The 11,334-nt window shown below is 40.0% G+C and overlaps 1 protein-coding gene across 1 annotated transcript in view; it reads left to right on the plus strand.

The window, feature by feature from the left end:
• LOC107569045 (potassium/sodium hyperpolarization-activated cyclic nucleotide-gated channel 2-like) overlaps positions 1–9,760 on the plus strand; it is a 36,152-nt gene extending 26,392 nt beyond the window's left edge. The window contains exons 7-8 of the mRNA XM_016255045.1: positions 4,232–4,396; positions 7,680–9,760. Coding sequence (XP_016110531.1) covers positions 4,232–4,396; positions 7,680–8,560 — 1,046 coding nt within the window. The 3' untranslated portion in view covers positions 8,561–9,760. The remainder of the gene's footprint in view (positions 1–4,231; positions 4,397–7,679) is intronic.
• The last annotated feature ends 1,574 nt before the right edge of the window (positions 9,761–11,334 follow it).

An 11,334-nucleotide genomic window follows, 5' to 3' on the forward strand; every position in this document is an offset into this window, starting at 1 on the left:
AAAAAAAAATAGAAATTTAAATGCTTTAAAATCATATCGTTGCTCCATCTGAAACCCTAACAGCTCACTTGCACTGGAATACAGTGATAAATACCACTGACATTTGAACATGACTCCTTAGTTTCTCTCTCCAGCGAGCTTTGTCCCATTTAAGATGCCGCCCCCTTCGAGGGGCTTGTGTTGGTGATCCAGAAAAAAGATAGCGCTTTTTCCAGAGTCTTAAGGGCATAGCCTGGGAGCGGCAAGGAGCAGTTTACCGAGGCTGCGAATATACCAGGAGCCAGAAGCACTGAAGGAGGGCCACAGATAAAGAACAAATGTGGCCAATTAATAACACCTAATTAGTGGAGCAGAACAGCAATGGCAGAGCAATTTATAATGACGAATATAGAGATTCCCTCGCCAAAAACAATTACTCTGTACCTTTTACAATGCATGAGAGGGGCTTATTCATGATGCCAGACTGATTTGTCATGGTATTCTATACTGATCACAGCGTCTCTGCTTTTTAACATGCTACAGTAAATAAAAAGCCCACATTCTGTTCACAGTATTCAAATGCAATGCATTTTTTACATGTTAAGGTCTTAAAGGGATAGTTCACCCAAATATATATTAAGATAACATATATTTTGAAGCATGTTTCAACTGCTTTTGTCCATACAATGAAAGTAATTTTCAGACGACGGCATTTTTCAGTATATTACAATACACTTTTCTTGGGCCTTAGGGTTGAATTGCACCAACTTAAACCCATTAACCATAGAAAAAACAGATATAAAAACAGTCTCTCATGACTTTAGGTTACCATGAAAATAGCATGGCCATTTGATTAGGTTAATAGCATAAGCCATTGTAGATGCTACTGTATTCAATTTAAGTGAATACACAGCTTTTAAAACCGCATTTGGCTACGTTCATAAGAGTGGAACATGGATACATTAAGCACATGATTCTTAACAGCTTATAGAAATGAGAAATCATCATTAATCTCCTCAGCGGAGCTTTATATATCATAAATGATACACTGAATAGAGCATATAGGCAGTGCCGATCCTAGACTTCTGGGGGCCCTACGCAAAACTGAGTGGTTATGAACGAATGAATGAAACGCATTTGTCCGTGTTTGACTCCGTCTCGAAATGTGCTTGGGGAAAGCACTTGAGAAACTCTGTCTCTTCCACGGCTCGGTACGCTTTTCAACACGTTTTTTTAGTCTCGAGCAAGACTGTATGACATTCACGTTACATGATTTAACTGATTTTTACGTAGAAAGGGCGACAGCGCACCTCATTAAAATAAATTATCATTCGTGTTTTCATAACCGCTGGCCAAATTCAAAAACGAAACTAAACGCATTTGTCCGTGTTTGACTCCGTCTCGAAATGTGCTTGGGGAAAGCACTTGAGAAACTCTGTCTCTTCCACGGCTCGGTACGCTTTTCAACACGTTTTTTTAGTCTCGAGCAAGACTGTATGACATTCACGTTACATGATTTAACTGATTTTTACGTAGAAAGGGCGACAGCGCACCTCATTAAAATAAATTATCATTCGTGTTTTCATAACCGCTGGCCAAATTCAAAAACGAAACTAAAATTAAATCATCTTTGAGAGCTTGGGGGCCCCCTGGTGTTTTCGGGACCCTACGCAGCTTGTGTATTTTGCATATAGGGAGGATCGGCTCTGCATGTAGATATATGTAGTCAGCGTCTAAAGTTATATGTGAACATCCACAGTAGCAAGCACGTTCAGTTAATTTATTTTCGGTTTCTTTTGGGCCATGCACTACAGGGAGGTTTGTGATATTGCATGTTGTTAATGTAATGACTGTAAACTGGAGCTAAATATGATCTCCACACTTGTGGTAAAGGAGGCACTTCATCACAGATCTGACAGCTCAGTTTTGCACGCTGGGATACGTCAACCCAAACTGGGCATGTTGTGAAAATGTGATTTTTGGCAGACTGCTGTTTTTGCAGGGTTATTATTAGAGGTCAAATCTGACTTTTTTTGAAAGTGCATAAGTTCTGGTTCAGTTGTATCGTTCAATCAATTTAGCTTTCAAACCAGTGCCCTTGTTAGTACACAATTCATGTGTATTAATCAGTTTTTGAGCCCTAGAATTTGAAAGAATTTCACATGCAGTATTTAACAAGAAGCTGTGCGTGCCAGCTTTACAAAGGCTTGCCAAAAAAGAAAAAAAAACTTTAAAGACCCAATGAGCTGCACCAACAGCTGGAGCACTAGAGGAAAATGCAAAGCCCACAAAATTACTTATTTCAATTCTACACATTTTAATGAAATACAACAACCAGTGCAAAAAAAGAACACTTTCTTAATCAGTATTTTTGTAGTTTCCTAATAAAAAAAAAGGTAAACATCGTTTAATCTCCTTAAAAATATTAATTTAATTTTAAGAAATAAATACATTTTGGTAGATTGAATAAATAAAAAAAGGCCCATCAACAGTTGCAAATAGGGTAAGATTAAGAAATGATCTTGTTTATTTATTTATTTTACAAAACATACTGATTTAAATAAATAAATCATTGTAAAAGCAATACAATACATACATTTGCCTACAAAAGATGATACACTTTTGCGGTATGATAAAAGCCCACTTTGATTTACCAGTACATGAATATTAATAAATGTCCAACACAGTGTTTGCAAAACCCTACAGCGAACAGTGTGAAAATTCTCCATTTAAAATGCTGCTGTTCTACACTGTAGTGAAGTGTGTTGTAATGGAGTCATGCTGACTGAATCACCGAAGAATCAAATGCTTTTCAACCCCTGCAGCCATGCAAATCTAGGACGGTTCTCTTTATAAAACTTAATTCTGTTTAAAAGTTGACAGTTCTGAAAAACAACCAAATAGGACTAAAAATTCAGTATTATTAATTGAACAACTGTTTAAAGGAACAGAATATTAAGTATTTTATCTCAAAGGTCCTTATTAAGTTCACATGTTACCCAGAATTAAAGCTTTATTGATTTTTTATGACAGGCAACATCCACTTGACTCCTCAGTGGAGTTTTATCCACACTATAGGGATGAGGGCCACAGCTACTTCAATGAGAGTGAGCTGTGCCAACATTCACTTTGAAGTGTGGCCACATTTTCAACTGGGCAGGTCCCAAATGCTGAGCATCCTTTCGACTGGGTGTGTGTGGGTAGATAGAGCCTTTTCAGTCAGTGACAGGATCTTACCTCTTCATAATGCTGAGTTTGACCTTCTTCTCAGAGTCAGGAGACAAAGCAAATTGTCAGGTTTACACATTGTAACAGTTACATTTTCAGGTTTCAGCTCCAGGGGTGGTGAAATTTTGCTGTGTTCCTGTAAAAAGAAAGAGAAAAGACAGAAAACTTAATTATGATGACTATTATGTTGATGTTTGGGATACTGTTCACAAGAGAACATTAGTTCCAATGATGTTTTGATGACCTGTTTCAACATTCCAAAAAGAACACATGGTCAAGCTGGATGGTTTTAGAGGTTTTTTTGGCCTTTGTCCACTGGTCAGACTAGGAGAGCAGCTGGCCAACCAGCCAAATCAGCTAAACAGTAGCTAAGACCAAAGTACCTGAAGAAAAGCTGTTTAAACCAATGTTGTATTATTGAACTTGGTCTACTAGCATGGCCAAGTTGGTGTTCAGCTGGTCTCCCAACTGACCAGTGCCAGAAACCACTAAAATCAACAGTCCAGTCTAGCCTGACATGGCTGGGAAATCAGCTAAGATGAGCAAACCATGCATCTTAGGCTGTTTTTTTCCCATCAGGCCTAGCCAGCCTTCACTGGTCTTAGTTGGTCAACCAGCTTGACAAGTACTGAAGACCTATCTAAAACCATCCAAGACCAGCAAACCATTAGAGGTTGGTTTAAGAAGGTATAGCATGTCGGTGCCAACAGCCATGTGGGCAGCATGCTGACATACTGTTGTGCTACAGATGTCCCAAGTTCGAATCCCGACCTTTCCCGATCCAACCTCGCTCTCTCTCTCTCCCACTTCCCTTCCTGTCAGCTCTAAACTGTCCTATCATAATAAAGGCAAAAATGCCAAAAATAAATCTTAATAAAAGAAGATACAGCACTAGGTACAGCCAGCCTTCAGTGGTTTGCTGGTCTTAGCTGGACTCCTAGCTTGACAAGTACTAAAGACCCAAATAAAACCAACTAAGACATATTCAAAACCCACAACCATGATATGTCCTGTTAATTTTTAGAGATCTGCCTGTTGACCCGTGGAAGACGAACCGCCAGTGTGCGAGCGGACACCTACTGCCGACTATACTCGCTCTCTGTGGACAACTTCAATGAAGTACTGGAGGAGTATCCAATGATGAGGAGAGCATTTGAGACAGTAGCCATTGACCGCCTTGATCGAATAGGTAAGTCGCCTAGAGAGTAAATTCAGTAGCATTAATATGTAGCATTGTGCTTATAAGAACCATGGTAATACTATAGTACTCCCCCAGTGAATTTTGTGAAGGTGTATTTACCTGTGTTAGAGGCATTACTGGTACACAGCCCAGAATCCATGTGTTTGGATACCCATTGGTCACATCTGTGGGCAAATTTGAGTCCCCTCCAAAATTTGTGTGTCTTCAACACGATTGTTTTGCCATCTTTGGCTTGTGTCCTGCGCACATAAACACGCAATTTGCCAAGAGAGGCAGGCCACCTGCCCTCCTCACCCCTCTCAGCATCCTCTTTTCTTATCTCCCAAGGTCAGCATGCTGCTGATGTCACTCCCTGTCACACGACCACCTCAGTTGTTTACATATTGGCCATGCAGCCACCCCACTCGGCGCTGTTGCCATGGCAGCCAGATTCCATAAATGATCAGTTCAGACCACAGATGCTTTGCAGAAGAACATCCACTACAACAGTCTGACATTCAATGACCTGATGCAACGTCAATTTTGGCTGTTAATTTTAAGAACTTCAGAAGTGACTCAGTTGTTTATTTACTATGGGAATAGAGAGGTTCAGTCATGACGTCAATTTGTAGGCATGGGTTCCCTCAGTAATTTCCTATGGGTTTTTTAAATAAATATGTTCTGAAATAAGGTTACTTGAAGAGAATTTCCTTTTTTGTTCTTAAAACATAAATCATTCATACCTGAAGCGTGAAATTTGAAACCATAATGTGCTTAAAAAATATAAGTTGCTACATAATAGCAATACACCTTGTTAGCTCACAATGGTTTCAAAATTCACCTTTAATGTACGGTTTTATGTTGTACAATAGAAAGTAAAAGCCTCTTCGAATAATGTCTAACTTTATTTGTACGTATAAATTCTGATATTCCCCACAACATGAAAATACTAATAATGCTAAAAATGCTTATTCTCCTGGGTTTTGGGACGGCAAACTGAACAGCTCTATTCAACATGACAACATCTCAGCTCTAAACATGATGAATGCCATAAATCTGTGCCACATATTGCGTGATATGCAGCATGTAGCTGTGGAAGACAGCTTGGTGAAATTGCATGCTCAAACCACGAGTGATAGTTCTAAGTGTTATTTGTATGTGGTACTGGAGACGGAGGTGAGAGAAATTGAAGGCGATGTTGGGGCCCTGCCAGCAGGAGCTGTGCATAGGATGGCATTTTAGCTGCAAATTGTCTTGCTAGCAGCAGGGTGTAGGTGATAGGCACGCGCCATGTCGCGAGTTAGTGTTAGCGGTGCCGTGACTCAGCACAACGACATCAGTGCCAGACATAGCATCCCTCTCACTGGAAATCTCAGCAGAGGTCTGGGGCTTGTTGTTCACAGAGAACTGGTTGACCCATCAGTCTGAAAAAGCATTCATCAGAAAAAAACTACAGGAGTCCACTGAGTAAAGTGCAAATATCCATCTGAACAAGTTAGTCACGCCATAAAGACTGGATTGGTGGAGTGTTGTAGCGATATTTGTCCTTCTGTAGATTTCTCCCATCTGCATATATGATCATGGAGCTCAACTAGAGTGACCATCAGGTTTTTGGTCACCATGCTAACCAAAGCCCTTCTCCATCAATTGCTCAGTTTGGCCAGGAGGCCAGCTCTAGGACGAGTCCTGGTTGTTTCAAACTTCTTCCATTAAGGGTAACAGAGACTACATGCTTCTGTGACCCTTCAATGAAGCAGAATTTTTTTCTGAACTCTTCTACAGATGTGTGGCTTGGCGCAAACCTGTTTCTGAGGTCTACAGACAGTTCTTTTGACCTCAGGACTTGTTTTTTGCTCTGATATGCATTATCAGCTGTTAGACCTTTTATTAAGATGTGTGTGCCTTTCCAAATCATACCCATTCAATTGAATTTGCCACAGGTTAATTTCACTTGAAGTGTAGTAATATCTACAAGCAATATGAATGCTCCTGAGCTAAATTTCAACTGTCCCAGATACTTATGCAATGGAATCATTTTAGTTTTTTATTTTGAATAAATTTGCAAAGATGTTAAAAACTATTTTTTTTGCTTGACAAGTATGGTGTATGGACTATGGAGTGTAGATTGTTGTGGAAGAAAACTAATTTAAAGCAGTTTAACAAGGCAGCAACAAAACAAAATGTGAAAACTTTAGTGACTAAAGAAACTATAGTGGCGTCCCTGGTCCCATCCTCCTCCTGGACGACCACTTTCCTGCAGAGTTAATTTCAATGCACTAATGTTTTTGTGAAAACTTTAGTGACTAAAGAAACTATAGTGGCATCCCTGGTCCCATCCTCCTCCTGGACGACCACTTTCCTGCAGAGTTAATTTCAATGCACTAATGTTTTTTGGTAGTTCAGATGTCTCTAATTAGGAATACAGCTAAACTTTGCTTGATCCAGGAGGAGGATTCAACACCCCTGGACTAAATGGCTGTTTGACCACTGTAATTTATCCTTTCTCCACATCGTGCAAGTCTAGCAAATTTTTAGCACCATATAATCACTTCACCTGGAAAATGAGACAAAGATTAAGTGTATTATGTTGTTTTAGATTGAGCTAGTGCTTCACTGTGTCTGACAATTACTAAATGCACTGAGCCTAATGGAGCAGAGCAGTGGTTCTCAATTCTGGTCCTTGAGTACCACCGCTCTGCACATTTTGTATGTATCTCTTATCACTTCAGACGATTGTTCTATTTGACTCTAAGTGCCCTGTGACGTGGACATCATAAGATATACCGCCATGATTCCCCTGTTGAAATAACCAGCATATGCTGGTTTTTCAACAGGGTCCAGTTCGAAGGGAGCATATGTATTCCATTCAGAGAGCATTAAAGTGTGCGAGACATTAATTTAAATTTTATTTATTTCGAGAGGTATATTATGTCACACTTTACAGTTCTCCGTTCAATGGATTTCCTGTGTTCAGGGAGTAGGGTGCAAAGAACACTGTGTAGGGACCCTGTCAATCGGAACATAGTTCATGCATGGAGCTCACTTCTAACGAGCTGATTATCTGAATCAGGTGTTTTAAATAAGAGAGACATGCAAAATATGCAGAGCAGTGGTATGCGAGGACTGGAATTGAGAACCATTGGAGTAGATTGTAATGGGTTCACTGTAATAAGAATTAAACTTTTAGGTTGTTAGTAATATTACTCTTAGAGATCCTTCTCTGCAGTATTCCTACCTAGTTAACAGATATTTGTGTTCAAGGCAATAACTGACCGTGATCTGTACATTTCAGGCAAGAAGAACTCCATCCTGATGCACAAAGTACAACATGATCTTAACTCTGGCGTCTTCAACAACCGTGAGAACGAAATGATCCAGGAGATTGTGAAGTACGATCGGGAAATGGTTAAACTGGTTAAACAAGGGGACATGCAAAGGCCCAGGGCCATGTCCATGACTCTTTCAACTCACGGGAACATGTTTGCACCTTCTAGTCAACCCTCTACAAGTTCTGCCATTGCTAGCCTTCAGCAGGCTGTTGCCATGAGCTTCTTTCCCCAGATGGGCAACCCTCTAGTGGGTTCTGGGGCGGTCCAGTCTCCCCGCATGGTTCGGCGCTTCCAGGTGGTCCAGAGCCAGACACCCCCAGGCTCCCAGTACTCCACCTTAGCCCTCGCCTCTGCCCTTGCAAGCACACCTGTCCACAGCCCTCTGGCAACTGCTGGTCGAATGTTCCAGTATGGTTCTAGCCCCCCAGGTGCACCCTCAGGCTCCCAGTTATCCCTTGTACAGCAACACGTCCCCAGTCCCACACATCGACCTCCAGTCCCCAGGAGCACTCTAAGCCAGGACGCCCGAGTCCTATCCACCTCCCAGCCGTCCCTACCCCATGACATGGTGCAGCCAGTTGCCCCAAGCCCTCCTCAGTCCACCAGAGTCTCCTCCACTTCCATCGGTCCCCCTCAGAACCTCCCAGGCCCTGCTGGTCTTAGAGGAAGTATCCCACCAAGAATGGCACTACCCCATCAAATGTCTGTAGGTGCATTTCCTCCTGCCTCCCTCCCTCAGATGAGACCTAGCTTGGATTCAGGACTGCCCAAGAAGGATTCAATAATCAGTCTCCCAGAAACTGAACCACATCACATCAGATCTAGATTATCGTCGAATTTGTGACCACAATAGAGTTGGTGGGCTCTGTCTGGGTCAGGAATGTGTGGACTCTCCTTCACCAAGTACTATTCCTGACCCCCTGTCACACCTTTGAAATTTACTCTCAGAATGTATGTGGTGTGACTGGCCACAAGGGCAAACAAACGATAGAGACTTTATAGTATAAAATTAACATGTCTGTATCATTCTTACCACGATTGGAACTTTTCCATTTTACCTATGATATAAACATCAATGTAGCTTCCACCCTCACAATTTGCCTCTTTGAAATGGTTTTCTTTATTGTAGCTGTTCACAAAGATTACAAATGTACCACTCCCTTTTATATACTGTAGTTCAAACGATATGTGTCTGAATACCGGTACTTAGCAGTTTGCTTCTGATCACAATGTAGGAACTTACTCCCTTTTCTCAACATGACAATAGATATTTACCCTATAATGCACAATATTAGAATTGTTCTAGAAAAAATTTATTCAATGGCTCGAGAGTCCCAAATCGGTTTCGAAACGGGATGTGTTCTTACTGGAACTGCTGTCCATGTGTTTGTCTTATTCCTTCAGACCAAAGTTGGGCCAAAGGAAAATGTTAACATGAGATGACATGTAGGTGTGTTAAATGAAATGAAAGGATAAAAACAAATATAATTTCATTGCCTTGATTTTGACTAGAAATACTGTGTGTGTTTTTCTTAGCTGTCCCAAAACAGAGCACATTTCACTTAATTTAGCGTTGGGACAATTAAATGAATCAACAGTTTCCTAATTAAGGTTCATGGAAGTGAATACCACAAATTTCAAGCTAATTATGCTGCTGAAGTATGAAGTTTAATGACAGGGAGACTCATTTGCCCTTATCTGGTGCATTCAAATGCATTTAAGTCTTAATTACAAAGGACTTAAGTAGCTTTGTTCTCAAAGGTCAGGTTTCATAATTAATGAACTATTTATTTCAAAGATTGTGGCTTTGTCCTGTTTGTGAAAGTCGCCCTCCTTCACAAATAAAGCGCATGAATATGACTTAATGTTCAAAGCCTAAGCAGTTGAGGGGGACTGCACATTTTAGAAAGCTAGTGAGGTTAAGCGAGTGAGTACATTGACGGTGATTACTCCCCTCCTCTGAAATGTGACGCGATCCATCAGGCGACGACGAGTCGCTCCACTATCGGTTGTTTTGGAGCACTAAATAACTCGCTCGCCATGGCTACCTAACGAGGTCTGATGTCCTCTCAGTCTTTGAATCCTTGGAAAACCTATTTATATTCTGCTGTTACTTACCATTTCACAGCTTGAAAGAGACTATAGGCTGCTCCTATTTGTTCTTGGCATCCTGGAGACAAAGCCAAGCGTGAATTGATCGTTTGACTTCTAAAAAAGAACAAAATGGGCAGATGGTTGAAAATAGCATCAGACTGTTCGTATACAGGGTGTAAAGTTCATTTTTGATTACTTTGAATAGAATCATAATGTCTTTCCCTTGTAAAAACAGAGTTTTAAATGATTCCCTGTGGACCTTGCGGTGCACAAACCAGTGCCGCCCCATAAGCTGATTAAAAACAACAACCTTATAGCTGCTTTTAATGATATCCTCAGTTTTATGTTGCACCAAAAACAGATGTTGATTTTATTCAATATATGCCAAGTGTTACTTTTTTTTTGCCAAATTCTAAGTAATATTTCAAGCAATAAAGTTTACAATATGTCCATGAGAAAATAATATTTGTCTCAGTTGGAGTTATCATTAACAATACACATGTTCCACAAAGTACCACTAAGTTATACTATGCATTATGGTAGAGGAAAAAAATGTTTTATGAAACTTGTCTGGAGGGCATGTTAACTTTTACAACTTTGCATACATTTGATTTATCATCATTTATCCATATCATCTTTTGGTTATTTTTTCATGACTATATTGATTAAAGAGCCATGTTTTTAGCAGCGGTTCTGCGGTTTTGTTTGAATAAACTTTCAAAACAGCTTGTGATGAAGCTACTTAAACAGTGTTCCATTAATTAGGATGTTACAAGAGCCTGGGGTTGTTTTGCAGCTTTGCATGAAATAAAGGTGTATAATGACGGGCCCAGGGTCAAATTTACTTACCGTTTAATTTAACTTACTTGACTTCTTCACATCGGGTCTGATGTTTGGTCCAGCATATCTGAAATGCAATTATATTTGCTTAAGATCATAAATGGAAGTAAACCACAGCATCATCTCTCATCACCAGCTATAATCTTCCCACAAAAATGTGCAAATCTCATTTCAAAAAATGTTTGCTAAAGTACCCGTTGTGTTTTTGTAGTGATACTTTCCTCTGAGAGCCTGTTTGATGTCTAAGCTAACAGTTATTAAGGTTTCAACACAATTTTGCGTTTGTCAGACAAGCTACCATAAAAGAAGTAAACTTTAGACTTTTGCCAAGTGCTCCTGTATGTAAGTTCCTCTCTTGAACTTTCTCTGAGTTGACAGTGTGGTCAGTCTACTCAAGATGTTGAAAGATGTGACATGGTGAACCCTTGAGAGGCATCTTTCCCTCAGAAGGCACCTCTGTGACAACTTCAATCAATCCACTCCACTGTTGAGCGCACAGAAAATGTTTATATTTTCTTGGAGAGGTATCGTGCATTAGAAAAAAGAAACTAGAAAAAGAAACTTTAAAAAAAGTAAAATGTTTATATATATATGATATATATAAATATAAGAAAAATATTTAAATTCCAAGAAAAAAACACAAAACCCACAATTCTGAAGTGCATTACATTTTTTTTTCTGGCA

Source organism: Sinocyclocheilus grahami, unplaced genomic scaffold (assembly GCF_001515645.1).
Source record: "Sinocyclocheilus grahami isolate Dianchi unplaced genomic scaffold, SAMN03320097.WGS_v1.1 scaffold1305.1, whole genome shotgun sequence".
NCBI lineage: Eukaryota > Metazoa > Chordata > Actinopteri > Cypriniformes > Cyprinidae > Sinocyclocheilus > Sinocyclocheilus grahami.